General features: G+C 42.2%; 1 protein-coding gene and 1 pseudogene across 1 annotated transcript in view; both read right to left on the bottom strand.

Moving 5' to 3' along the window:
• Positions 1–27,620, bottom strand: part of LY75 (lymphocyte antigen 75) — an 85,405-nt gene that overhangs the window by 23,374 nt on the left and 34,411 nt on the right. Inside the window, exons 14-23 of the mRNA XM_020798384.3 lie at positions 27,219–27,300; positions 26,586–26,657; positions 24,424–24,544; positions 22,709–22,744; positions 19,504–19,673; positions 11,656–11,720; positions 7,119–7,195; positions 5,720–5,856; positions 5,192–5,297; positions 1,662–1,822 (exon numbers count right to left, since the gene is read on the bottom strand). Coding sequence (XP_020654043.3) covers positions 1,662–1,822; positions 5,192–5,297; positions 5,720–5,856; positions 7,119–7,195; positions 11,656–11,720; positions 19,504–19,673; positions 22,709–22,744; positions 24,424–24,544; positions 26,586–26,657; positions 27,219–27,300 — 1,027 coding nt within the window. The remainder of the gene's footprint in view (positions 1–1,661; positions 1,823–5,191; positions 5,298–5,719; positions 5,857–7,118; positions 7,196–11,655; positions 11,721–19,503; positions 19,674–22,708; positions 22,745–24,423; positions 24,545–26,585; positions 26,658–27,218; positions 27,301–27,620) is intronic.
• Positions 7,815–7,969, bottom strand: LOC144586165 (U1 spliceosomal RNA; annotated as a pseudogene).

Here is a 27,620-nt window from a genome sequence, read left to right as displayed (position 1 = left end):
GGGTGAAAGCTGCTAGCCTCTGGTCTGCCTTGCTTCCAACCTCCCAGCCAATCCCCCTTTTGACTGGCCAGCCAGCAACACTGGAAGCCAGCATCTGCTGGGAATTACAGAGGCTCCTAGAGTGCTTCCAAGATGATGCTGGTCCCCTTCCTATCCTGTTCCCAGTTATGGGTCCACAGCAAACTGGGAATGGTCTTGCCTTACCATTTAAACTATGATTTATGAAGTTGGCTTGTTTCCTTATGTCACAGATAAGACTAATTACAGTTCATAGAATTTAGCTATAAAGCTAAAGTGCAGTTAAAGAAAAGAGAAAAGCTTCTCATCGCCTTGTGGTAAAGGAGAAGAGGGGAAGGCACAAGCCTGAGGCGCTACCTTCTGACCGTTGTGGTGCAAAACAGAACTAAAGAAATTACAGTTATTTTCTTTCTGAACCAGGTAAAGAATTTGTCCCTATATAGAGGTTTATCTCTTATTACACATTTTTTTTCAAAAAAATGACATTTATCATATTTCTTATATTGCAGCCACAACTATACTATGAACAAAATTTGAATCAAGGAAATACCACCCAGTTTGATGCATTTGTTTCTCAGAGTGATTCTCAACCCTGGGTCCCCAGATGTGCTTGGACTACAACTCCCAGAAGCCTTTTCACCACTAGCTGTGTTGGCCAGGATTTCTGGGAGTTGCAGTTCAAGAACATCTGGGGTTGTGGAATCACTGTTGGAACCTGCTACAAACTGATCGTTTAGAAATGAACAGATTTTACTTCTTTTACATTTTGTTTTCCTTCTTTGATCTACAGTAAGTTGATAAGAAGTACAGTCTTTTCTCCTGCAACTGAATTACAGTGGGGTCTCGACTTACGAACTTAATCCGTATTGGAAGGCAGTTCTCAGGTCCAAAAGTTCTTAAGTCGAATCTGCATGTCCCATAGGAATGCATTGAAAACCATTTAATCTGTATCTGCTCTTTTTGTCCATAGAAACTAATGGGAAGCTGCTATTCCGCCTTCTGCCACTAGAGGGGGATATTTTTTCTTTTTTCTTTTAACCTAAGATGACTGAGCTTTAAAAAAAAGGAAAAAAGAGAGTTTGTAACTCGAATCTAAGTTCGTAAGTCGAGTCCATATATTCCTATGAAAGCGGTTCGTAAGTCGAAACATTCATATGTCGAGCCTTTCGTAAGTCGAGACCCCACTGTACAGTGGTGCCTTGCTAGACAATGATAATCCATTCCACTGAAATCGCTGTTTAGCGAAATCATTGTGTAGCTAAAAGCATTTCCCCATTGGAATGCATTGAAACCTGCTTAATGCGTTCCAATGGGGAAGAATCGTCGTTGTCTAGCGAACACTGGCCATAGGAACCGCCGATCAGCTGTTTAAATTGCTGTGTTGCGAAGCTTAGGTCCCGAAAACACCCGTTTTGCGAGCACGGAGGAAGCTGTCAAAATCGTCATCTAGTGAAAATCGGTTTGCGAAGCAGGGACCAAACATTGTCCAACGAAATTCCCCCATAGGAATCACTGTTTTGCGAATCGCTATAGCGATCACAAAAAGTCAATGTCTAGCGAAAAAACTGTCATGCAGGGTAACTGTCTAGCGAGGCACCACTATACACAAAAAAGCCAATGGAAAAACAGTTTCAAAAACTTACATCAAGCTGAACCTTCCTTAGCTTTCCTTGAAGCAAGGGGTGGAAGTTGCTATATTCCAAATCACTGCCATCTACCCACTTGTTTTCACGCAAGTGGACCCGAAAGCACAAACCAATCCAAATATTTTTGGGCAAACCCGGAAGCAAAGATGTTATAAAATCTGTTGGGTGGAAGATAAATATTTTCACATTAGGATTAGGCAGCCAAAGGATCTCTCCAATGCTGTTCAATGTCTGTATGAGGCCTCTCAAAAATGTCACCAAGGGTTTGGAGTCCACTGTCATCTGTATGCTGATGACATGCAGCTCTATCTCTCCTTTACATCTTTAGCTATGCAAACTATACAGACTATGGAGCACATCCTTACCTGGTCTGGATGGGGTTACATTCCACCTGAAAAACCAGGCTCACAACTTAGGTGTGCTGCTGGCTCTTGGTTGTGACCAGGTCTGTTTTTTTCTAGCTTAGGAATATAGCACACCTGCAGCCTTATCTGCACAGGAATTGTGTATGCATATAGTGTTTAAATAATTAAGGGGGGTTATGTAAAAAGTAATCCTGAAAATAAAAGTGCTTTTAAAAATGAGGTTGAACAATAGTTTACTATAGTCATTTTAAAACAATGAGTCAGCCAAGCAAGTTCACTGTATCATAACACTCCTGCCAGCTGAATGTGTGTTTTGAGAATGATAAGCATAAACAAAGGATGCAGGTTTTATAATTTTCACTCTAAAATTATAATATTCTGGTTTTCCAGGGGGTTTAAATCTTTTATGCTACCAGCCTTTGTTCCTTCAGGCCTTGCAAACTTTTTATGATGTAGTCGCAACTTGCCAGATACTGAGTCACAAACCATTAAAACTACATTAAAGCACACAAATAATACAATCTCCCAATGGAAAAAATGTCTCAGATATCTAAGCTTTTGCATCTCTGGGCCCTGTGCAAAATATTGTTTATACTTAGAAGGAAAGGTAAACAACTGAATGAATTATGAATATAGTGAGATAAGAAACGCAGGGATTCAGGAATTCATTTAGCACATGATCACAACTCCACACCATTTGGGGGACCAGACATTACAGTAATCATCATGGATTTCCATCCATAGATGCGAACTGGCACAAAGCTGGCTGGCTGGATGAGTACTTAGCACAATTTTCCTATGTATTCCTAATATGATTAGAAGCTAGGAAAGTCATTTTCTTGAATATATTTTTATTCTTAATAACTTTGGTATTTTAAGCATTGTATTCTGTCTTGCTTTTTCACTGTGCCTTATTAGGCTATAAGCTTTTGCATTTTGGGAATGTAATTGGAACATTCTCGTTCTTTCTTAACTTTTAAAAGAGATGCTCCTGAATTTTGGATATATTTCTGTTTAAGTATTTGTGCCTACATTTTTTATCATAACTGTAAGAATGTTTTCAAAGCCTTTGAGAATACGTTTTCAAACTTTGAAGTATTTTTGTGCACACAGAACACAGAAGCAATAGAGGTAAATGAAGCTGGTAGAAATAGACAAGCTGATGTTGCCTGGAATTAATGAAAAGAGTTCTACTTTGATACTCAGATGAATTTTGATATGATTGTCACTGATGTGATATCATTGACAAGTTTCTCGAAACAGTTTCTGCTTCAGAGGTAATAAGAAGATCTGGTTAGTTTCCACTATCATGCACCAAAGCAGGAGAAGGGACTGGGGACCATCTAAACCACAAGTATAAAATAATTAATTCACAGAGAACTAATCAAATTGATTTGGAATCCTTTACAAAACACTTTCTTGAGTATTATATATTAGGATACACTCAGATGTAGAGGGGAGCACTTCAGTCCCACTACCTTAGTACCTTGTATAGGTGTCCTTGTATATAAGCAAAGGAGTATTTCTGAAGATAGATAGCTTCTGCTACCTGCAAGGACTGTCTTTATGAGTTAGAATACTTGAAAGTTAGGGCCTGACTTCATGTACCCTAGTTGGATAATGGGGCACTCTCTTTTCAGACTTGTTGCCTTCTAAATGTAGGAGAGTGATGGAACTGATGTCAGGTGGGACTAGAGTGTTCCTCTCTATATTCAGTCTAATATACAGTGCTTGACTAGTGCTATAGCTTATCTTAAATCTGAACCAGGTTAAGGAATCACAACACAGATCACTGTTTTGCAGCAAACATAGTTAAGTGCCTTGTTAGGACCTTGAAGGTTAATAAATATATACAGTGGTGCCTCGCATAACGTTTTTAATTGGTTCCAAAAAAAAACCTTATGCGAAAAAAACTTTATGCGAAACACCATTTCCCATAGGAATGCATTGGAAACTGGTTAATCCGTTCTAATAGGCACGGATTGGCGTCCTTAAGTGAAAAAACCCATAGTAAACATTGTTAAACGATACAATGTTTCCTCCATTGGAATGTATTGAAGCCGACTCAATACATTTCAATGGCTTTGCGAAGTCAATTTTTGCAAATTTAAGTGTGTCATAAAAGGGTCAAAAATGGTTTTAAATGCTTGGATTAGCTTCTGCACCCTCTAAAACGGATGCAAAAGTTACTTTGGCTTTGATCTGACTTTTCGTTAATTTATGGTGAATTTTTTCCCCTCAACTTTTGACAGCTGTCAAAATCTGACAGCTCCATTGTTTCCTATGGGGGAGAAAAAAATTCACAAAAAATTAACGAAAAGTCAGATCAATGCCAAATTAAGTATGCACACAATTTAGAAGGTGCACTAACAATTCCAAGCATTTAAAACCATTTTTCAACATGTTAAGACACTTTTGTAATTGAAAAAATGAACATCGTTAAGTGAAGCAGGGGCCCTAAAACCAAAAACGTTAAGCGAAGCATGGTCCCAAAATCGCTATGTGAAAATCACCCATAGGGAAAAACGTTATACGAAGCACAATCTGACTCTGAAAAAATAAACGTTAAGCGAAAAAAACGTTAAACGAAGCAAACGTTATGCGAGGCACCACTGTATTTACATAGTTCAATAAACTATCATCCATATGGGCTTCGCAAAAGACAGAAACCATGTGAACAGGACACATGGCAATGAAATGAAAAATGCAAATACAGTTTGTGGTAATTCTCAACCCCTTCTAAAAACAGAAAACACTGACCTCACAGACTTTTGTGACTTAGATGCATTTTTGCATACTGTACATTCCTCCACTAATCTAGAAAAAAGTTTGTGTACAATATATACATTTTTCAAATGTGCACAATTGTTCAAACCACGTTTTCATTTTGCAAATATGTGTATTACTTTGGTTCATACTAATTTCTCTTCCTCCTCCAGTGACATTCACATTGTGAGCCTGGAAATGTATGGATTTAGAATAATAAATTACATTTGAGATTACATTTAGTTCTTGAATGTATAAACTGGGTAATCATGCATTCAAATACAAACCCATCAAATTTCTCACCAATCCTTTGATCTCTAGAAGCACTGAAGTATCAGTAGATACTTAAAGTTCTAGAACATGATCACACTTTGCAAAAAGCAGAGCATTTATTACCTTGTTCAACTTGGCTTTTGATAGAAGGAAGCAAGCCGCCATATGAATTACAATAGTCCTTTGCTTCTTTAAAATTTAGTTCCCGAGGGGGCACTGTTAGAAAACACTGAAAGAGGAAATCTTTATTTATTTGTATTTAAAAAAGAAGCACAGAGGCAAAGGTAAATGCATTTCATATTAGCTTTGATACTTAGCAGTACTGTATAGTTTACATAAGAACAGAAAATCAAAGAAAAATAATTCACAAGGGTTTGTTTCTTGCAATTCAACACAATTAAACGAATCAAACTGATTTGGAGTCTCTTATAAACTACTTTCCAATAGATTAAGTGGTTCCCAGCCTTGGGTAACCCAGGTGTCCTTGGAGTAAATCTCCCAGAAATCCTGGCCAGCACAGCCAGTGCTGAAGGTTTCTGGGAGTTTTAGTATAAGAACATATTGGAATCCAAGGTTGGGAACCAATGCAATAGATCATTATGGTCTGAAACGGGAAGGTTGGAATTTGGCCCCATTCATCTCTTTCATTACCTTATCTAGAAAAAGAACCCAATTTTCAGGACATTTTCTCTGAGGTGGCTTATAACCTGGATCATGTGTCTCCAACAGTGATGCATTGTATTTCTCACAAATGAAGGGAAGTTTCGTATTGCAGTTTATTGTGCTGTCTGTAGGAACCAAGGGTACAAAAATAAAAGCATTATTTATATTATCATTTCATTTCACATTTATCTTGTGCTTAACATGTAACAAACCTCCATGCAACACACACTGAACTGCCAGGTTCAATTGAAGTTTGGAAGCTATAACCCAAAAAGTATATCCTTTTCAACCTCTGAGTTCAGCACACCATATTCCCAGATGCACAAGCTGGAGTGGCAAACACTAAAACCCTTAGGGAGTTGCCGCAGTTACAGTCCAGAATATTGAGCTAGACAGACCAGTTTGATTTGCGATAAGGCATATTAAATTTGTTCCTATACAGTCAAGGCAGTGACCTGAATCCAGCTGGTAGACTCAGCTAGAGCAGGCACAGTGCATTAGTGAGATTTATGCATGGGCTGATTCATCATCCATCAATTAAGTCAATGAATATATACTAGTTTGGACCAATTAGGTTTAAGCCATTACATAGTAACAATGCCATCTAGCTTGTTGGAGAAGTATAGGGTCAAAAAATGAAGACATTTGCTCTGTTGGGCACGGCATTTTACTGCAGAAAGTCTCCCAATGTGCTGGTAGAATGCTACAGCTGGCAATTATCTTTCCAGTAATAAAACATAAGATACTGTATAGCTATAATAGCATTAGGAAGTGAGCTACTGTTGTGTGGGCCACTTGGGAATGGGCTGGCTTGATTAAAACAATCTAATCAAGTCTGACCATTCACACATAAATGACTCCTGCCAACACTGTGAAGAGGCTCAGGATACTGACAAATTAATCAATCCCTCTGCTTGGTAGAGGGCAGGGAAAGTGATATGTTTTACTGCATATAGACTATTGCTGATGTGCTGCATCATTCTGGAAAAAAAAATTATTTGCCTAACCTTAAATGGCTGGTTAAGAAACTACGTGCAGCTGAAGCCACTACCATGGATTCAACTGCAGGTGATTTCTTGACCAGCCCTTTAACGTCTAACATCTAAAGTGGCTTATCTTCTTAAAATTAAAAATATAGCAGGGAATGGAATGTAGTTTTTTAAATTGAAAAGTCTGAAAGGAAACAAAGAAACTGCTTTCAGACAGAAAACTTGTAAGAGTTATAAACAAAGGGAAGCAGAGTGCTGTCCTCTAAAGATGCCGGCCACAGAGACTGGTGAAACGTTAGGAAGAACAACTTTCAGAACACGGCCAAAGAGCCCGAAAAACCTACAACAACCAAGGGAAGCATTATTTTTTGCATTAGTAAAATAAAGTTTTACCTTACCTCTATACCAGCTTTGATAGGAAATATGCCAACAGTCTCTGAAGTGTCGTTCATGATAATATGAAAATACTGAAAAACTAGGCAAAATGAAGAAATAATTTTAAAAAATACATGCATGCAACTTAATTTTTGTCAAACCAGCTCTATCTACAGTTAAAAATTGTATGTTCAGGAATGATGGTAATAATGCCAGGAAACGTCATTACCAAGTATTTCAGTCTGCCCCCCCCCTCATTTGGTTTCTATCCTCCTACCACGTACTATGTGTCATTAAAAACTCATGGCCTATCATGAGCCACATGTCTGAAGTAGGTTGTAACCCACAAAACTTCACGCAGAAAAATACTTCGTTCATCTTTAATTTGCCACACTATTGTTTTTTTACCATATACCGTATTTTTTTGCTCCATAAGGCGCACCCCCCCAAATAGAGAAAGTATGTGCGTCTTATGGAACAAATACAGTAAAAAAGGGGTTCAACAACCACAACCCAGAAGCCCCCCACTGCCATGCTGGGAGGCCTCTGAACTAGCACCAGAGACTGCTTGCTGTTTGGACCTCACCATTCTGCACTGCTGGCTTTCTAGGATCTGCTTCCTGGAGCCCACCTGGAAAACCAGCAAGGCCAACAGGCCTATGGCAGCATGCACTGAAAACAGCCAAGGACAAAAGGGGAACGAGTAATTCTAGAAAAACCAGGGGAAACCACAAACACAGTCCCCCACTTAGGCAGCTGATTTTCCTATATTTGGGGAAATCACAGGGGTCAGCACATCCAAAGTGCAATAGATGAGCCTCACCCTGGGAAAACCACTTTGATGATCATAGTATCTCCCCTGCCAGGTTTGAGTTGGAATGGCCTCTGAACCTCCTGTCCCTTTCTGTGCCCTGTCCCCCAAAGGCATGGTGACCCCCTGGTTGCACCTCCTGATCAGAACAGGGTTGCACAGCCCCAGTGCTGAAAGAGGCCAGGAGAGCTCCTCAGTGTTTTGGGGTACCCCACAGGACCCCCATCAGGGGCTGGATGTTCCTCCCACAATCCTCCAGTGCACAGATATTAGCATACCTAATATGCGGGGAAGGCAGGGAAATTCAAACTTTCAGTTAGTGAAGAGGCTGCTTGTCTGCTTCCTTGCTAGTCCAAGCAGTTAGAGGGCTGGGAGAGAGACCTGGGACTGCCTGGTATTGTCATTTTAAAATGTAAAATTTAGTTTAAAATCTGTTTGTTTGGGGTTAGTGCTTGGGTGAAAAGGTGCTCCGTTTGAGTTGAAACCTGCTTGTGTAGAAACGTGCATACTTGCTGCCTAGGAAGTGTTCAGACCAGCGCCGATCAGCTGTTAGGTGGGGAGAGGGGAGGGGAAGGGAGCAAGAGCAGAGAAGAGCACAAAATGGCTGCCGTCTGCCTGCTGGCTTTTAGCTGTTTCGGGCTCTTTTTGGGCTCTTTTGTGAAGAGCAAGGCTCAGTCTATAGTACCTGGTAAGTGACTTTCTTTTAAGTTTTTTAAAGTTTCTGACCTTTTTCCCCCCATAAAAATTCATTAATTAATTTTCAATGCATTTCTATGGGAAATTTGGATTCAACTTGCAAACTTTTCAACTAGTTCTGGGCATCTAATAGAGAATGTATTTCCAAAGGGTGTTGAGCAAGGAAACTAACTGTGCCTCGTGACTTCTAACTGGATTACAGTACCTGCTTCCTGATTTCAGCTACTATAGTTTGTATTCAGTTTTTTTAGCTCATCAAGAACATTGTTCATGGCTTTGTGTGGCCTAACCTGTTGTGCCTTGCATGCTATAAATGTTCAATTATGTCAGAAAATGGAGATTTGGTCTTATGCTGAGCATGTGCTACTGCTGGTGAATGGGATCAGGTTAAGCTTTGTGTTGCTGTTCTTTTGCATAACCTAAAGTAAATAAGGAAAACCAGCTGTTAAATAGTTTAATTCCACTATTTATCCTCCACACAACTAAAAGGGACCTCTCAATGCAGTGCCAAATCAGACAAACCATTTCTAACTTAATATAGGCTTGAGCTGTAGCTGGGCAGAGTTGCACAACAATCTCATCTGTCATTGAGACATTTCTATAAGCATGGGGAGGTGGTGGATGAAAGGAAATGTAAAATATAGGTAGAGTGGTAAAGGTCTTATCACTGGCTGATAATGGTCTATATTAATGCCATTGTTGACCACTGTTCACTTTACATGGTTCAAATGTTATTCTGTTATAGTTTCTTAAATATTTTATTACACTATTTGGTTCAGAATATATTTTCCCTGTGTTCCTCCTCTAAAAATTAGGTGTGTCTTAAGGTCAGGTGCGTCTTATGGAGCAAAAATACAGGTAATTTAAGTCCTGCTAATTTCAGTGGGCTTCCCCTAAGCATGATTAATCTGCATCCACAGCTTCCACTTAATTTTATATTTATACCCAAATTTTCTGCCCTCAAGGGTACTCAAGGTGGCATACGTAAAACGCAAAGAAGGCTCATCTTTGGTCATTCTACTCACACAATAAGCCACCCTGTGAATGGGAAGATAATTATGGAGCCTGGATAAAGAAATATCTAGTAACTTCCTGAACACAAAACCACATTACTGGCAACAGAGAAGTCCCTGTCCAATAGGGAAAGGTTAGCGATCAGGTGGATCTATTCTCAGAACATTTGTCTCCACCAAAAGCCATCAGGATTCAGCCCAGCTTAGTTATTCAAGGGCACAGAATTTCTGTTTACTTCTATGGATACATATGAAACTAGATGCAATGCTAAACACAACTGGAGCAAACCCGCTCATTACAAGAGGTCTACTCTAGGTTGAACTAAAATTAGATCTAGCCCATGATTTTTCTTTACGTTTTTAAAGCTTTGGGGGTTTTTTTATCCAGACTGGGGAGAAGTAAGTAAGATTACTCAAGTCTCCCCAAACCAAAATGATAATTCGCCATATTCTGCTCTGAGCTATCTCAGGCACCTGTCACATTTTTACTTAACGCAAGAGGCAGACCTCTGTGTTGGAGCCAGTTTTGTGTTTCCAAAGACTACCTGGCATACCTGTCAGTGACTCTGCAATCTCAACCTTGGGGAGTTTAATTGCAGACCTCATGGCTACAACATCTGGCCATCTCTTTTATTTCTAATTTCTCCCTGCTTCATATTTTCTTTTGTTCTGTTTTGGAACAAGCTAGTTAGGTTAAGATTTCTGGAGAATTGGAAAGCCTGCAGAATTTCAGCTAGTCCTTATAAAACTACTGCCTGCTTATGAGCTTTGCATGTTGTTTTGTTTGCATGGATCCACATGTTTGCTTTTGTTTTTATGCACACAGGAGTAACTGCAGAAACAGTGGCCTTGGATGTAATGGAAATAAAACACAGAGGAAGAACAATAGTTCTTTTTTTCATTGGGCTCACTAGTGCTAGAAAAGTTGCAACTTCTACTCCAGCTTTTCCTGCAGCAGGGGTTCAAAAAGAAAACGTACGAAAAGGAGGCTTCCTTCCTGATGCAAACAGTAGCCTCATATGACACAGAGGCTGCTCCATGTAATAAATCATTGAACTGCAGTAATCTATTTAAAGAAATTTTGTGCAGTGCAAAATAAAGCAGAATAATCTATCAAAACAAAGACAAAAAAAGTTCAGCAAAATAGTGCTATGATAGTAAACCTGCCACTAAGAATGCACAACAGAGCTTTCTACAGCCACTAGCTAATTGAATTTGGATGCAGAAGTGTTTACAGTAGCCAACCTCAAACACAAGGCAGGTCCACTGGGGAGGAAGTGATCCTTTAGATCCCCGGGGCCAAGCTATTTGAGGCTATGACTTTGAATTATGGTCGGACAGATAGTGAACAGATACTTCCTGAACAGGGTTAATGCTGGATGGTGTTATCTCTGGTTTCAGGTTGTATGGGCAACTTATTTTCACATTATCTCAAAGGTTTCTGCACACTTGCCCTGAACAACCTGGGAGACAGAAAATTTTTTATTTATTTATTTATTTATTTATTAGATTTTTACCCCGCCCCTCTAGACCATGTCTACTCGGTAGACATAAATATGACAGTCCTCACCACTTGACTCCATGTAACAGTGGCACGTGATGTTTCTACACAGCCAGATATTGGGCTCTTTAATGATCTCGTGTTGGAGCCAGAGGAACTTTTTCATGGGTGGACAGACAGGTGGATTTCTCCCTGACTTAATGCAAGATTCTTGCATGAGATAAGACAAATGAAATGTAGAGGTCGCACAAGGTGTTATGCAAGGTTTCATTCTCAAACTGGCATGTTTCCTCTCTGTACAACAATTCACAGAACAATGCCATTGCCTGAATTTCTTCCACTAGAACATTTCTACATTCAACCTGTTATATTTTTAGTTCTGTGTGAACTATTGTGGAAACATCATTGCTGGGTACAGAATGTTTAAAGATAAGCAAGATGAATGACAGTCATTGTTCAGGTATTTGACCTATGGCTTCAACATGTTCACACCATGAAAGACTCCATAGAACAATACAAACTTTGATGGTTCTACGTACAAGGAACGGTACCGGTTTGTAGGAGGCGTATATTTCACCCACCAACTCTGTCTTGCATCTGTTAACTGAAAAAAAAAAAAAAGCAAAAAGGAGATGTCTTAGCCACAACTGTGACATTTTCTCTTACAGACTAAATGCTGAAAAATATTTGTAACAAAGAAATGGAACAATTTTTTTGCACAATATACTGATATATCTCCCCCCCTTCAGATCTAAATAGATCCTTTCCAGGTATGACTGAGATCTGATGAAATGCTGAGGTGAGATGTTAATATACTAAATACATCATATAATCCAGTCTACAATCCAATATTAACGTGAGCACAGAGTTTGGACAACAGAAGCTGTCATGGCTGTCTGATGAGATGCTGATTGGACACAATGAGGCTCATAACCAACACCTCATCAGATCTCCGTATCAGCTTCCAGAGCTGGAATTCGGTACATGCTTAAATACAGAACAGGATATTGCCTTAATGTGGGGAGCAAGGTGATATAATTGTTTGAGTTTCTTTTCCATCTGTTAATCTTCAACAGATCCTGGCCATCAAGAGGTCCCAACACAATTTCCATAACAACAACAACAACAACAACAATAAAACAAGTGATTTGCAAGCAGTATAATATCTGAAAATCAAAAATCCTGAAACTGTTTATGGGAGGTTAATGTAACTCCTTCTAACATTCAGATTTGTAAAGCGTTTTCAACTTTGCATCACATTCATCAGGAAATGCAAACAGAATCTACCACTGTTGAGGTAAGAAGACAGTTATCAATGTGGTTTGGTCATGCTTGGTACGCCTGTATAAAGTGAGGTTACTTACCTGTAACCATGGTTCTTCAAGTGGTCATTCTGTGAATTCACACAAACGGGTTAATCCGGCGCCTGCGTCGGTCTCCTCGGAATATTCTCGAGCTCTGAAAGAGAAAGTAACAGACGTAACGCTGCCCTCATTGCGCATGCTCCAACCCACTCCAGCCTCAGTTCCATTTATTCGCCACAGGTGTGCATAGATGTGGTACGCACTCACAGTGACAGCTAGAGGGGAGGCCGGGTGGGATTGTGTGAATTCACAGAATGACCACTTGAAGAACCATGGTTACAGGTAAGTAACCTCACTTTCTTCATCGTGGTCTTCTGTGAATGCACACAAACGGGTGACTAGCGAGCTTACTCACCGGATGGCGGGATGTCACTGCAGCACAGATGTCAGTACGGCCCTCCCAAACACTGTGTCCCTCTTGGCTCTGAGGTCAAGTCTATAGTGGGTAATGAACGTTGATACAGTTGACCACGTGGCTGCTCTACAAATATCCGGGGTATCCACACCACGTAGGAAGGCCGTAGAGGATGCAACAGCCCTAGTAGAGTGAGCGCGTAAGCCGTCAGGAGGGGACTTGTGTTGTAGTTCATAGGCCAAGATAATAGTGTTAACAATCCATCGTGAGAGGGTAGAACGTGCTGCTGGTAAGCCCTTCTTGTGTCCAAAATAACAAACAAAAAGTCGGTTAGAGGCCCTGATGTCCCTGGTTCTGGAGACATAAAAGGCGAGGGCTCGTCGAACATCCAGGGTATGGAGCATGCGCTCCACTTCAGACGAAGGTTGTGGAAACAAAGTTGGCAGAGAAAGAGGTTGGTTGAGGTGAAATTCAGAGACCACTTTTGGAAGAAAGGAGAGGTCGGGGTATAGCAAGACCTTATCTCTGAAGAATTGCAAAAACGGCTGATCAGACCGTAAAGCGGCGAGTTCGCTGACACGTCGTGCAGAGGTGATAGCCACTAGGAAGAGTGTCTTGAGAGTTAACAACTTAACGTCACACGTGGCCATGGGTTCGAATGGAGGCCGTGTAAGGGCGCGAAGAACCAGTTGGAGAGACCATTGAGGAACTGGAGGTTTGGTGGGAGGTCTCATGTGGGCTAGTCCCTTCAGAAAGGCTTTAACAGTGGGATGGGAGAAAAACCGGGAAGAAGGAGATTCTTTCGGTTGAAACGAGATGATAGCAGCTAGATAAACTTTTACAGTGGATAAAGCCAAGTTGAAGTCGAACAAATATCGCAAATATAACAACAACGTGGAAAGTGATACAGGGGAGGGGATAAGACCCCTGTCCTGAGTAAACTTAAGGAAGCTGTTCCATTTCCGTCTATATAAGGAAGCAGTGGATGGCTTCTTAGCTCTGTCTAGTACTTCCCTGACTTGTGGGAGATCCTCCACGCAGTCAGCTTCAGAGTTTCCACGTCTGGGTGAAAGATGGCGCCCGCATCTTGGGTTAGGAGGTCTGGAAGCTGTGGCAGCCTCCACATCTCCGATGACATGCTGACAAGTGTGGGAAACCACGTCTGGCGGGGCCAAAAGGGAGCTATGAATATGGCGTTGGCCCTGGATTGACGGAGCTTGACCAGCGCCCTCTGAATGAGCGGAAGAGGGGGAAATATGTACAGGAGAGGATGATTCCAGCGGAGCATGAAGGCGTCCCCTAGGGACCCGTTGCCTATCCCTGCTCGGGACGCATAGTTGGTGCATTTGGCGTTCTGTCGGGTGGCGAAGACATCCAGTGTCGGAGTGCCCCACATCAGACATAGGTCCCGGAACACTCGGGGGTGGAGTTCCCACTCGTGTGTTTGATAGCGAAGGCGACTGAGCTGGTCTGCCAGAGAGTTGTCTGCCGTGGGAACATGTATGGCTACCGGAAATATGTGGTGAACACGACACCATTCCCATAGAATTACTGTGAGATACAGTAACGAGGGAGAGTGTGTGCCTCCCTGCTTGTTCAGATAGTACATGGTCGTGGTGTTGTCTGTTATGACTTGAACACCACGACCACGCACCATGGGGAGGAACGCCCGAAGGGCCTTGATAACAGCCAACATCTCGAGGTGATTGATATGAAGGGCCACCTCTTGTGGAGACCAAAGCGCATGTACCTTGTGCGGCCCGCAGTGTGCGCCCCAACCGAATGGGCTGGCGTCGGTAGTTATTTGAACAGTCAATCTCAGCGGTCTGAATGGTCTGCCTATCCGAAGATTCCGGGAGTGTGTCCACCATTGTAACTGAGCTGCTAGTTCCCTGGTAACGTGAAGGCGTTTGTTCTGACTGTCCGTCATGGGGTTGAATAGGGCGAGGAACCACGACTGCAGGGATCTCAGTTTGAGTCGCGCATGAGACAAGGCAGGGGTTGTGGAGGCCATGAGGCCCAGGAGATGTTGAGCATGCCTGGCGGTGACCCTGGCCCCCGGGTGAAACTTTCTTATTGCCCGTTGAAGCTTCTGAATCCTCTCTGAGGGGAGGAATACCCGTGCGGTGATGGAGTCGATGCAAGCGCCTATGTAATGCACCCTCCTGGATGGTTTGAGATGGGATTTCTCCATGTTGACCTCGAGACCTAGATTGGACAGTAAACGAAGAACCAACCCTGTATGTTTTGAGGCTTGACTGTAAGAGGGAGCTACCAGGAGCCAATCGTCGATGTAGGGGTATATATGAACACCCTGAAGGCGTAGGTAGGCAGCCACTGGAGCCATCACCTTTGTAAATGTGCGAGGGGCTGTAGAGAGCCCGAAGGGTAGGGCCCGAAACTGGTAAATGGTGTCGCGAAAGAGGAAACGCAGATACTTGCGATGATGAGGATGAATGGTGATATGAAAATAAGCGTCCTTTAGGTCTATGAGGACAAACCAATTGTTTTTCTTCAACAGGGGCATGATGGACTCGAGTGTCACCATACGAAAACGGCGAGGGCGAAGGTAAGTATTGAGGACCCTGAGATCTAGAATGGGCCTTATACCCCCGCCCTTTTTTGACACGGCGAAATATTTGGAATAGAAGCCGGCCTTGATGTCTTTTATGGGAACGTTTTCGATGGCGTGTTTGCGAATGAGTGAGGCAATCTCCATCTCTAGAGCAGTGTTGAATGATGTGGGGCATACGAAGCCTAGGGGAGGTAAGTCGATAAACACGAGTCGGTATCCATGAGTAATGATGCTTAGGACCCATGCATCGTTTGTAATTGAAAGCCAATTGGACAAAAAGGGGGAAAGTCTTGTGGTGCCCGGATGGGAAGGAGGGCATCCTGGAGAGTCAAAGATAACGCTTGGATCTTTTCGCAGGTGGTTTGAAAGAGCGTGTGCGCTGGGACTGCTGGGACCTGAAACTGGGAGCAGAAGAGGATGCTCTAGACGATCTTTGCTGAGGTAAGTTCCTGAAAGTCTTGAAATATTGGGATGATTGCTGATAATGAGCGTAGGGTTTGCGCCACTGAGGTTTGTTGTAGCGTGGCTGAGACTGAATGGAATAAGATCTAGCGGCCTTCTTAGCCTTATGGAGATCCTCTAGGTGAGTGTCAGTCCTTTCATTAAAGAGGCCCGTGGCATCAAAGGCGAGGTTCTCTACCTTGTTCTTGACGTCATCTAAGATGTTAGCCGCTCTTAACCAGGCATGTCGACGGACAGTAATTGAGGACATAAGGATTCTGGCTGCTGCTTCGGCAGCATGCCTAGTGGAGAGTCTCTGATATTTGGACACAGTCTGTGCTTCCTCGTAAAAGTTAAGGAAGTTCTGTTTAGCATCAGGTGAAATGAGTTGAAGTCCAGGTAGAATCTTTAGCCACAGTTGTTTCTGGTATGCCCCTAGTGCAGTTTGATAATTGATAAGTTTAATAAGAAAGGCTGCAAGGGAGTATAGCTTCCTCCCGATGATTTCTAATTTTTTGCCCTCCCTGTTGGTAGGGGTAACATGCGATTTACCGGTGGGCTTGGTGCAACTGGTCTCAACAACTAAGGAGTTAGGAACCGGGTGTTTTAGTAGGAACTTAGTATCATCGCCGTGGACGCGATAAAAATTCTCAGTTCTCCTGGGTAAAGGTGGGTTGTCCGATGGGTGCTCCCAGTACTGCTTTATTATGTCCATAATAGCAGGTACGAAAGTCAGACTAGGAGGGGGAGCCCTCTCCTGGTTAATATCTCCAAATATAAGATCTTCAGCAGCGGCAGCAGGCTGATCCAAGTCCAGCTTCAGGGTCTTAGCTAGACGCAATAGCATTTGAGAATAAGAGGAGAAGTCCTCGGAAGGGGAGGAGACATTGGCCTCTCCTATGTCAGAGCCAACTGCCTCTCCTTCTGGAAGTGGATTCCTATCTGGTTGTGGAGGACACTCCTGTTCTGAGTTGGAAGAAATGACCGAAGAGGCTTCATCCGGGTCGGATGAAAAAACATCTCTCTTCTTCTTTCGCGGAGGTTTATCAACATCACCTCTAGCGTTCGACGTCGAAGGCTGTGGTATGGTAGCAGGTGGAGCCAACGGAGGGAGGGGCAAAGGCTGTAGCGGTCGGTGGTCGACAGGTAGGTCGACGTCGCGATGTCGATGCCGACGTCGACGTCGAGGTGGCGAGGTGTCCGATGACGACGCGATGTAGACATACTTGGTTTTATGTCTACGTCGGCGGTCAGGAGATGTCGACGTCGAACTGGTGGAGGCAGAGCGATGTCGGCGTCGACGGTGTCTAGGTCGCCGTGGAGAAGGGGAGTCGGAAGAACTAGATGTGCGCCTACGCCGTCGGTGCTTGTTTCGACGTCGATGCGCATCCGAGCACGCCTTCTTGGGGGCACGCCTCCCCCGTGTCGACGTCGAAGATGAAGAGGAGGACGAGTCGTGTCTCCTCTTGCGGGCTCGTTTTCCACGTGGTGACTTCGATCTCGAGCGGGATATAGAGAGATGCTTAGTCTTTGCAGGGCGTTTGCCGCGGGGCGATCTCGACCTCGAGGGAGATGTCGAGAGATGTTTAGTCTTGGCAGGGCGCTTGTCGCGGGGCGATCTCGACCTCGAGGGAGATGTCGAGGTCGACGGAGCCGGAAACTCCAGCCCACGAATCGGTGGGCTGTGTGGAGCCGAAGTCAAACCAGCGGTAACTCCAACCAGCTGACTAGGCGTGGGAGACACGATGCCCGAAGGCATCACCGGCTCGACTTGTCGAGGAGGCAGAGATGGAGCTGTCTCCGACAAGTATGCACCTTCCCTCGACGAGTCCTCCAGTATAGGAGATGGGATGGACTCGGAGACCGACGGAAGTTGGGCAGTGCCCTCCTTATGTTTAGCAGAGGATTTAGTCTTGCCCTGCTTCACCCCTTTAGTAGGCGCAGAATCAGATTTCGTAGTACCGGGAAGTTTCTTGGATGCGGGTACTTTAGAATGTTTTCCCATCTTAGAAGGACCCTGCTGGGGTGAAACGTCCGCGTCCTGTCGCGGGGTAGCCGCGGGAGAGACCATCTCCGATTCTGAGGGTGCGGTGGCCGAAAGAGTCGACTCCCAAAGATGATAATTGAGTCGCTTCTGCCTAGCTTTCAAAGCCGCTTTAGTGAAATCCCTGCAGTGTTTGCAGGACGTAGTGAGATGTCTGGCCCCAAGACAGAAAAGGCACTTATCATGAGGGTCCTGGTGGGGTATCTTGCGCGAGCAGAGCACACACCGCCTAAATGGCCCTGACGGCATAAGCCGCAGCGTAGGGAGCCGTTGAGGAAGGGAAAAAAGGCGGGAACAATAACGGACGGTAACAAGGGGGAAAAAACCAAGTGCAGAGTCCAAAATCCAGTCCGCGTCAGGGGGCAGGAGAAAGACACAGTCCAAAACCTAATCCAAGTCCAAAAAAGCCGTAGAAAATCTATCCAAAACAGTAAATAGAGCGGAGCTCGTAAGAGAGGTTCCGAATCACCAGGCGGAGAAATGGAACTGAGGCTGGAGTGGGTTGGAGCATGCGCAATGGGGGCAGCGTTACGTCTGTTACTTTCTCTTTCAGAGCTCGAGAATATTCCGAGGAGACCGACGCAGGCGCCGGATTAACCCGTTTGTGTGCATTCACAGAAGACCACGATGAAGAACATCACTGCTAAATTCCACCGACTCCACTTGGCAAGAATTCTCAAAGTCTTTCTAAAAAGTCAATATTCTTGCCGGTATAATCTCAAGGGCCTACCACCAAACATCACTCAATACTACTTGAAAATGATGTGGTGAAAAATGATGCAGCCAGATGCCTCCTGTACAATTCAATCATCAAGAGCACATCCCATTAACAAACCAGGCACCATGTTGATATAAGGAATGTTAACACTCTTTTCAAATGAACGGAAATACTTCGTTTACAAAAACCAACAACAGTTTGCTACATAATTAAGCATCCCTACTGACAACTAAAAAAAAAAAGATAATTCTTGTTAATGGTCTTATAACTAATAATAGGCACAATATTAAAAAAATTAAGAATAAGTAGTAGTACTAGAAGCCGTAATTTCTTTCTCTTGCTGGTTCCTACAGGCAGTTCAGGTATTTTTGAATGGACACATTCATAGAACTGCCTGTGCACATCCTTCCCATAGAACGTCTGAAAGATGAGAAACATTCAACTCATCTACTAAGACAACTTAAGCAGTTAAGGTTTTCGTGATCAGCCTTGTTTTGTCTGCATTACATGAGAAACAGCACTTCACACTCTTTCCTTACACTCTTCTCGCATTGTTTTTTTCTCTTAAGCTGAGCTTAACCATGCTTCAAGCACACATAATTCCAGTCAGAGAGAATTAGACATGCACTGGTTACCCTCTATTCCTGCTCTGTTCTCCCTTTCTACTGAAGAAAAGCTGGGGAATACAGAGAAGGAACAGCTTTCGCTCTCACTGAATGCATGATAATACATTTGCTATACCGTATCTTCCCTTCCAGCCATATTTATTGTGGGTCTCACAGGTCTGCCTAAGCAACTTTGGATAATAATAAAGAAAGAGGTATCAACTATTTTAGCACAGATACACTCTCACAAGCAAAGTTATCAAAGACAAAAAATTGGTGCATTACATGTGCTATTCTGCTTAGAATTGTAGTTAGTGCTGTGAAAGAGGTCACGTAAGCCAAATCACTTCCGTTTTCAGAACAGTAAAGAGCAGCTTCTTGATAGCTCAAGCGCTTATCTGGCACAAACCAGAATTCAGACCCATCGATATTTAGCGTATCAACTCTATCTTCATCTGTAAGGAAAAGAAGAAGCCACAGTTAGAAGTTTGTACTAAATAAAACACTACATACATGCATAACCTCCATCTTTGCTCCTCAAAACTTCACAGATCAAGAACATGTTAGCATCCATGCAACAATGAAGATGAGTGAATTATTTAAAATTACTGGGCATGAATGCAGTAAACATTTCATGTTGACAGAAGAACAATGTCTATACACTTCCCCAAGAGCAGCAGTCTAAGGTGCTTGCTTGCTTCAGTTGCAGAGCAAAATCACTGCTGGCTGAAATCAAAACAGGGCACAGTAAACAGGTGTTTCTATGCTTAGGGCCATGGTTTGGTGCCCTGAAACACAGTGAGGCAAAATGTAGGCATGATGCGAGGACAGCATAACCTGTGCTGGCACCAAGAACCATTTTCTCCTTAGGAGTATTTATAATGATTGAGGTACAGTCAAGACACAAGAGAACTGTATGGGAAGAAAGAGCTGAAGGAGAACTGTATTCAGTCCCCCCCTCCAAAAGACACAGATAACTTCAACCATCATGCATCAGGATGGGACATTTATGTCTCCGAGTGTCATGTTTTGTCGCAGAATTCATTCAGAATTAGATCTCTGTGTTATAGGCACTCTGCAACATTGTTCCTTGCACAGTTGAAAACAATTTCAGCCAATGTATAGATTTGTTTGTGTGTTTATGCATGCATGTGTGCATGCGTGTTTTTTTAAATAAACAGGGACAAAAAATTCTGCAACAAATCTTGAGTACTTTTTTGTCTCACCAACATACTATAATGTAATTGCATCACCCCAGCGGAGAGTCATCTTCCATGCCATTTTTGCAGAACTACAAAGCAAAGAAGCAGAAGCAATGTGCTCTGGTTGCCAGTAAGCTGGCCACATTGAGAGGAAATCAAAATTTCACCAATTTGGGGGGGGTGGTGTCAGGAAATAAGAAGGGTTGATTATAATTTAATACTAACTAAACATCTAACCCTGATTCTTCACTGGGACTCTGATGGGGTCAGAATATATCCCACAGCTCATCCAATGCAAGTTCCCCCCCTCCTTTTGCATGAAAAATCAAGTGAAATAAGCCCAACGAGTGTGAGAATTATATCTGGGGGAATTGTTTTGCAATAATTAACATGATTCTTGTTACTTATAAAACATTCATGAGACATCACTAATATGCTAAATCCTTAATATTCATTCAGCCATGTTAGTCTATTGTAGCAAAAACAACAAGGGGTTGTCTGGCATCTTAAAGACTAACTATTTTACTGACTAAATGCTTTTCTGGGTTAAGGACCATTTTTCTCAGATTCTTTGCTGCATGCCTGTTTGTTATTGGGACTGGAGACACTTTTATGCTCACATTAAAATATAATACTGTAGTCTTTAAGGTGCCACATGTTTTTGTATATTTTTGTTTCTTTGGATTTTGCCTGATACTTTTACGTTAGTTCTTCTCTCTGACTATTCTTGTTTATCTATTTCTTGAAGATGTGGTAAGCCCAAATCTAAGTTTGTTCACTATGTTGTATACAATTATTGCATGTTTCCAATCCTTATTGGTTATTGGTCACTGGGAATACATTTTTTCCTGTCCAGAGTCCTACCAGTGCTCTGAAGCCACTATTAAAACAGTATATCGCACTACATATTATGTTACATCTGACTGTTGATTTCCTTTAGCATAGACCTTGTCCGAATTGCTGGCTTGGAATTAAGGAGATGATTTGAGAGGAAGCAGGACATCAGTCTATGAACAGCTCAGCTAACAAATCAGAGGTTGTTTAGACTACATAACTAGGGGGAAACCAGTGAAATGTATAAGGCTTGGTGGACTCTTTATGAGCTCCTCCCATCAACACCTGTTACACTGGAGCACCCTTTGACCATCTAAGGCACTCAGGGAGGGAAAATACATTTGTAGGTACCCCCTGACACTGACAAAGCAATAAATCTTACCTTGCCTCAGAAACAAAAAATATCCGCAAAATTATGTGTACGTCTGATAAATGTGCCTATTTGAAAAGGTCACTGTGAGAGGGTGCAGGCATGCACCCCTAGCAAGCGGTCTGCCTCGGTACACAGGTAGCAGGCAGCCGGGAGGACAGGGAGTCTCTGTAGGATCAGGCCAGCTGGAGGGAGGCCCTGCAGTGGCAGAAGTAGACAGTGCCCTGAGGAGATGCAGCTGGAAGAGGCAGGGGCAAAGGGTATAAGACAGCAGAACTGGAAAGGCAAAGGCTCCCTGCTTATCTGGGAATAAAGGGATGTGCGGGAGGATGCTAGAAGCTGTCTACCCTTGCCAGGTTTATTGACTAGCACCAGAAGCCAGGAACTGGGGGATCCAGCCATGTGCCTGGGCAAGGCTATGTTAGCCTGGATGTGGTGGCGGCTCTGGAAAAGCAAGTGAGGGAAAAGGATTAAGAGAGACAAGGTGCAGAGACTGAGTTCTTGTACTCATTTACATCTCAATGTATTTTGGACCTAGGAGCTCTCCTCCTTCCTGTCTTCCAGAACCTGGACTTAACAAGCAGTTTAGAGACTGCAGTTCAACCCTATGGGGCTTCTGCTGTTACTCTCATAAAAACTGGTATGAGTCAAGAAGCTGAGATGGAGCCCACGGAGTTATTAACAGAGAATCCTGGCTCTGCTGGTGGGGTGCACATGCACCTAAGCAGGCTTCAGTCAATAAGACAACCTGTTAAAATGCACACATTAGGGGGAACTTGCATGAACTTCAATATAGGAAGAGGGAAAAGTGTTTCACAACTTGATACTAAATTAGAAAGAGGAGAACAATCTTAGTGGGGTTCTGAGAATTTTTTTGCAAAAAATAAGACAGGTTTTTCACATCCTTGGCAGCAGAGACTACAATAATAGTTTTATCTGCTTCTGAGTTTCTATGAGGGTGAAGGAAGTAGGGCATCTGAATTTACTAAAGTATTTGTTTCAAATATCATGAGGACTTTACAGTTCCAAGTGTGAAACCCATTTTAGTCAGTGATGAGTTGGAAAAAATAAGATGTCAGCTTACCTGGTTTGTACCATTCTGGAGTATTTACAATTCTGCCTGTTGATACAAGAAGGAGAAATCACCACAAACATACTGATTTTCTCTTGTTTAGAAGGGAGACAGGGTTTCAAGACGACAGATGTGAGATTGTACCTAACATATAGGCACCCGTTATCAGTTCATAAACTTGAATGCAACCACAATTTCAAAGAAAGCCACATCTCTCTCTTTATTTTAATGTACTGTAATACTGTATCTGTAATCTAACAAGCATCAGTGGTGTCAGGGTAGCTTTCTCTTCCTTCTACGTAGAAGAGGCTGCTGTAAATATTATACTTCCAGGCTGGGTCATGAAGGGGCAACAAAAATGGCTTTTTAAAATTAACATAAGGATGTTTACTTCTCACTCCTTAAGCACTGCTCAGTTGGCTCATTTAAGATAATCTGGGGACATAGTTATATTTTTAAATATACTTTTTCTTCAGAAAAAAAATTAAAATAACTAAAAGTAATGCATTAGGACTGTGGTCTTCAAATAAGGGGGTAATGTTAAACAATCACATTTTACAAACAATAGGCAACTAGTAACATTCTAGGTTCTGTTTCTAGATCAGACCAGGGTTACTAAGCAAAATCCACTACTGATTTGATCATGGAAGTCAAAACAAAGCTCTCGCAAAGAGTTCAATACAGCATGTGATATTATGGCATCATGTTCTAAGCAGCCAATGGACTGGAGCAGACCAAGCTGCTTGGAGCACAAGGATTCTATGCAATGCATTCACAACGTATTGCTGTTCAGAGAAAAGAATGTCGCTTTTTCGAACAGCTGTTGTGTATCTCCCATACAGTTTTGTTCCAACAGGTAAGGAGATCTTTTACTACAGCAGTTGTAGTTTTAGTAAGCTGACTAGAAAGTTCAGTCCATAGGAGTTCGAAAGGTGGTGAGTTCAATTCCCAACCATGTCTCCCAGGAGAACAGCATGCGTGTTGGATCCTGGACAAGCTGCAGAGTCTCAGAGCACCCCCCAGAAGAAGGGAGTGATGAACAACATCTGAGCACACTATATCTAGGAAACTCTAATAAAAATATAATGGTAGATTAAACAGCCAGCGTGAAAAATACTCAAATTTCACTGCCAGATGTGGCTGCCTTACTTTGTCTAATGGTACAATGAGCTCTCCTAGTGAATGCTGCTTACGTGGGCTAGAAATGTATGAGATGAATTTGTATATACAGTATGTACGTTCTCTAGCCAATGGCCATAATCCTGTTGCCAGTTTACACCTGCATACACTTCTGCAAGGGAAAGTGTACTAGTCTTGGTGGGAAATTGCTGCTCATTAATAAGGTGCTGATTATGAATCTGTGTGCTCCTGCATCTATCCAGGAATACAACCGGCACCTTGTTAACTAGTGGCGATTTGTTGCAAAGATGTTTCTTATATAAGTATAAACTGATAACAGGATTTTGGCCAATGTGATGTAGATGGAGCAGATTCAAAAACTGATTTAAGAAAAACTTTTTAAAAAGCTCTCTGTCTCAGGTGAAAATAAAAAAAACCCTACATTTTCAAAGTCACGTGGTTCAGGAGAGAAGACCATGGCAATTCACACTGCCATACTAAATGAAATCAAGTCCTGGGCATGCTCATTTGGGGATAAACCATACTCAATACAATGGGACTGACTTCTAGTAAATATGGTGAGGTCATGGTTTGTGATGCAAAGTTACCTTTAGGGATCTGGCATACCCATTCAAGTTTTGAACCACAGTGGAAAGGTTTTAGGTAGAAATCCTCCTCTCTGTCATCAAGATAGTACATATAATATGACCGTCGTATTGCTCTAAGCGTCTGCACAACAGTAAGAAAGAAACAGTGAAATATGGAAGAATCTGTCTCACATCCTGCACAATCAGTGTAATGCTATGGACGTTCATAGGAAAATAAATTCCACCTTTTTCAAAAAGCTTAGTTGCATGTGTGTGCGCACAGAATTGCATTCTTCCTTACTTTCTTTTTGCCAGGTTTTCCAGTGGATTAAAAAAAAAAGCTACTAGCAGCGTAGTGGATAAAGTGACAGACTAGGACTCAGGAGGCCTGGCTTTGAATCCATGCTCAGCCATAGTAACTCACTGGGGGTGTGAAACCGATAAAAACCCTCCTTAAATATCTTGAAAAAGGGTTGATAATTGTGGATTTGATTATTTTAAGTAGATTTATTGGTACTGTTTTATATACTTGTTGTTTTGTTTGAAAATGAATAAATATATATGAATTAAATTTTTTAAAAAATTAAATACTTTGAAAACCCTGTTGGAATTGCTGCAGTATGCCACAGAACTGAGTACACCGCTTCACATTTTATAAATATTTTAGTATATCTTTTCATGTCACAACACTGAAGAAATGATACTTGGCTACAATGTAAAGCAGTGGTGTACTGATTTTTGTTGCCAGCGGTTTAGATATTAATGGCTGTATGCTGCATTACTTTGAGGGGACAGCACATTTACACTGTAATACAAGCTGTATACTCACTGCTTTACATTGTAGTCAAGTGTCATTTCTTCAGTGTTGTCACATGAAAAGATATACTAAAATATTTATGAAATATATGGGGGTGTGCTAACTTCTGTGATATACTGTATAAGTCAGTTCTGATTTGATGGCACATAACAAAAACAAGAAAAGAAAGCTACTTGGTGGTCTGTGCATTACAACCAAATCTAATTGTGTCTACTGGGGCATTTTTCCAAGTAAAAACCATAACCCAGTGGCCATATAACACATTACTTAAAATTGAACCACTGCTTGTTGCTGAGACTGACCTCTGGAAGGCAGCACTTTTCACTGTAGTCAAGAGGGGTGATGGGACTTATGGGGTCTAAAACCTAATGGCCCTTTACAAGTTTGTTTGGAATCTCTGCAAAAAGCTAGAAAGTGGATGGAAGATGTTGAAGTGCAAAACTGACACACCATGGGGTTAAGCGGCACGCTTTATTCCCCCGTGCTTCTCCCCTGACAAATGTGTTCTCCAGAAGATACAGCCGAAGCCTCTAACAATATAAAGTGAAGTGTGCTGCTTATATACCTCCCCATATCACATAAAGTGCTTGCTGGGCAGTTTACAATTTATTTGTGCAGGCTATACATTTCCCTCCCCTCCACCCTGTAAATGAGGTACTCATTTACTGACCTCAGAAGGATGGAAGGCTGAGTCAGCCATGAGCTGGCTACCTGAATCCACTTGAGATCAAATACAGGTCATGAGCAGAGTTTTTGACTGCATTACTGAACTTTAACCACTGCACCAAAATGTAATACACAGAATGCAAACCTCTACTCATCTAATACCATTCGCAGTCTCATACACACTTATGTGTTAGTTCCACTAAACCCATTGAGGCTTACTTTTGATCAGACTGTCAGTTCCACATTTACTCTTTTCACTGATGCATTTGGGGGGGGGGCGGCGGCATGGGAGAGGGGCTTTCTCTGTTGCTGCTCCCAGACTCTGGAACGTTCCCTCCCACAGGAGGCAAGGCTGCCCCCATCTTTGCTGTCCTTCCTCAACCAAGGGAAGACCTTCCTGTTCAGACTTTCTCTTAGTGACCAGCTGTCTCAGCTTTTAAATGGATTGTTGTGCCTTGCTGCTTTCGTGGTGTTGACACTGTTTATCATTTTTAGTGTGGTATTTGTTTGATTTTCTTTTAATGTTTGTTTCCCGCTTTTAAATATTATCTTTTAATGATGTAAGCTGCCTTGGGTTCTTTCTTAAGGAGAAAGGTGGCCTTAAAAACATTTTAAATAAAAAAATAAAAAAATACTGCCTTCAGCACAATTAGGGATGCATAGGATTGCATTCTTGGTAAAGAAAAAAAATTCAGGGCACCTTGAGAGCTGCACAGTTTCTGGTATCGTATTCATCTTCTCTAAACTCAGCCGGCATAAGAACAGTAGACACCTACATGAAGATAAGAGAACAACTGCAAATTACTACGTAACTTCATTTATTAATCTTAATTTAGCAAGATGTGGCAATACTGGGTTGCAGTCCTTAGACGCTGATAGATGGCAAACCTTATCACGTTTTCTCTGGTGAGGGCTGGCGAGCGAGTCGTGTTCCCTGCCCTCTCTTACAGGGAAGCCACTCATAAGAATTTTTACTTCTGTAAAAACTATGAAGGGGAAGAAAGAGCACCTCTACTAAATACTGTTGGTGGATTGTATCAAAACTTTCCCTTCCGATGATTCAATATGGACACAATCCTTTACAGAAGATGTGAAACCACAGTAACACTCTCAATCGTTAAAAAAAAGACACCCACATATACTTCAATAAGCATGAAAGAATCCACCCATCTCCACAGACTTTGCTTTTATGTCACTCTGAAAAAATTAAATATGTGTCCACAGACTGATTTCATCCAGTTAGAAGATCAGAGCAGTGCCTCCAGATGGGAATTTCAAGCACTTCTTGGGAAAATCGTGTTTCATTATTTCTATAACTGGCAATGTAACTTACAGGTTTATTGTCACTCCACTGCCACGATCCTTGAGATTCTGGATTCCTCTTATTTAGCCCAACCCAGACCCATCTGTCATTGCTGCAAATCAAAGAGCACATAAAGAGAAGGGCGTTTTTAGTACAATTACCACAGCACTTATGCATCTACAGTACAAAAGAGAGCCATAACAACAATATGGATGAGGCACAGGTCTCTCTACAACAGAGAAATGGGCAAGCTGAAAAATGAACCAAGGTGCATTTATTTTGTTTGTTAGATATGTCTCAAAGAATAGGGCAGTCCCAAATAAGGGCACTTAAGACAAGTAGCAATGATAAAATAAAACATGTGCAATTAAAAAACGCAAAACAAATTGGTTTCGGGAAAACCAAAATCTTATTGAGTTTTGATACCAGAAT

This window comes from Pogona vitticeps, chromosome 1, assembly GCF_051106095.1.
Source record: "Pogona vitticeps strain Pit_001003342236 chromosome 1, PviZW2.1, whole genome shotgun sequence".
In the NCBI taxonomy this organism is placed as follows: Eukaryota; Metazoa; Chordata; class Lepidosauria; order Squamata; family Agamidae; genus Pogona; species Pogona vitticeps.
Note: the sequence above shows the minus strand (reverse complement) of the source record. Positions and strands in the feature narration are given on the sequence as shown.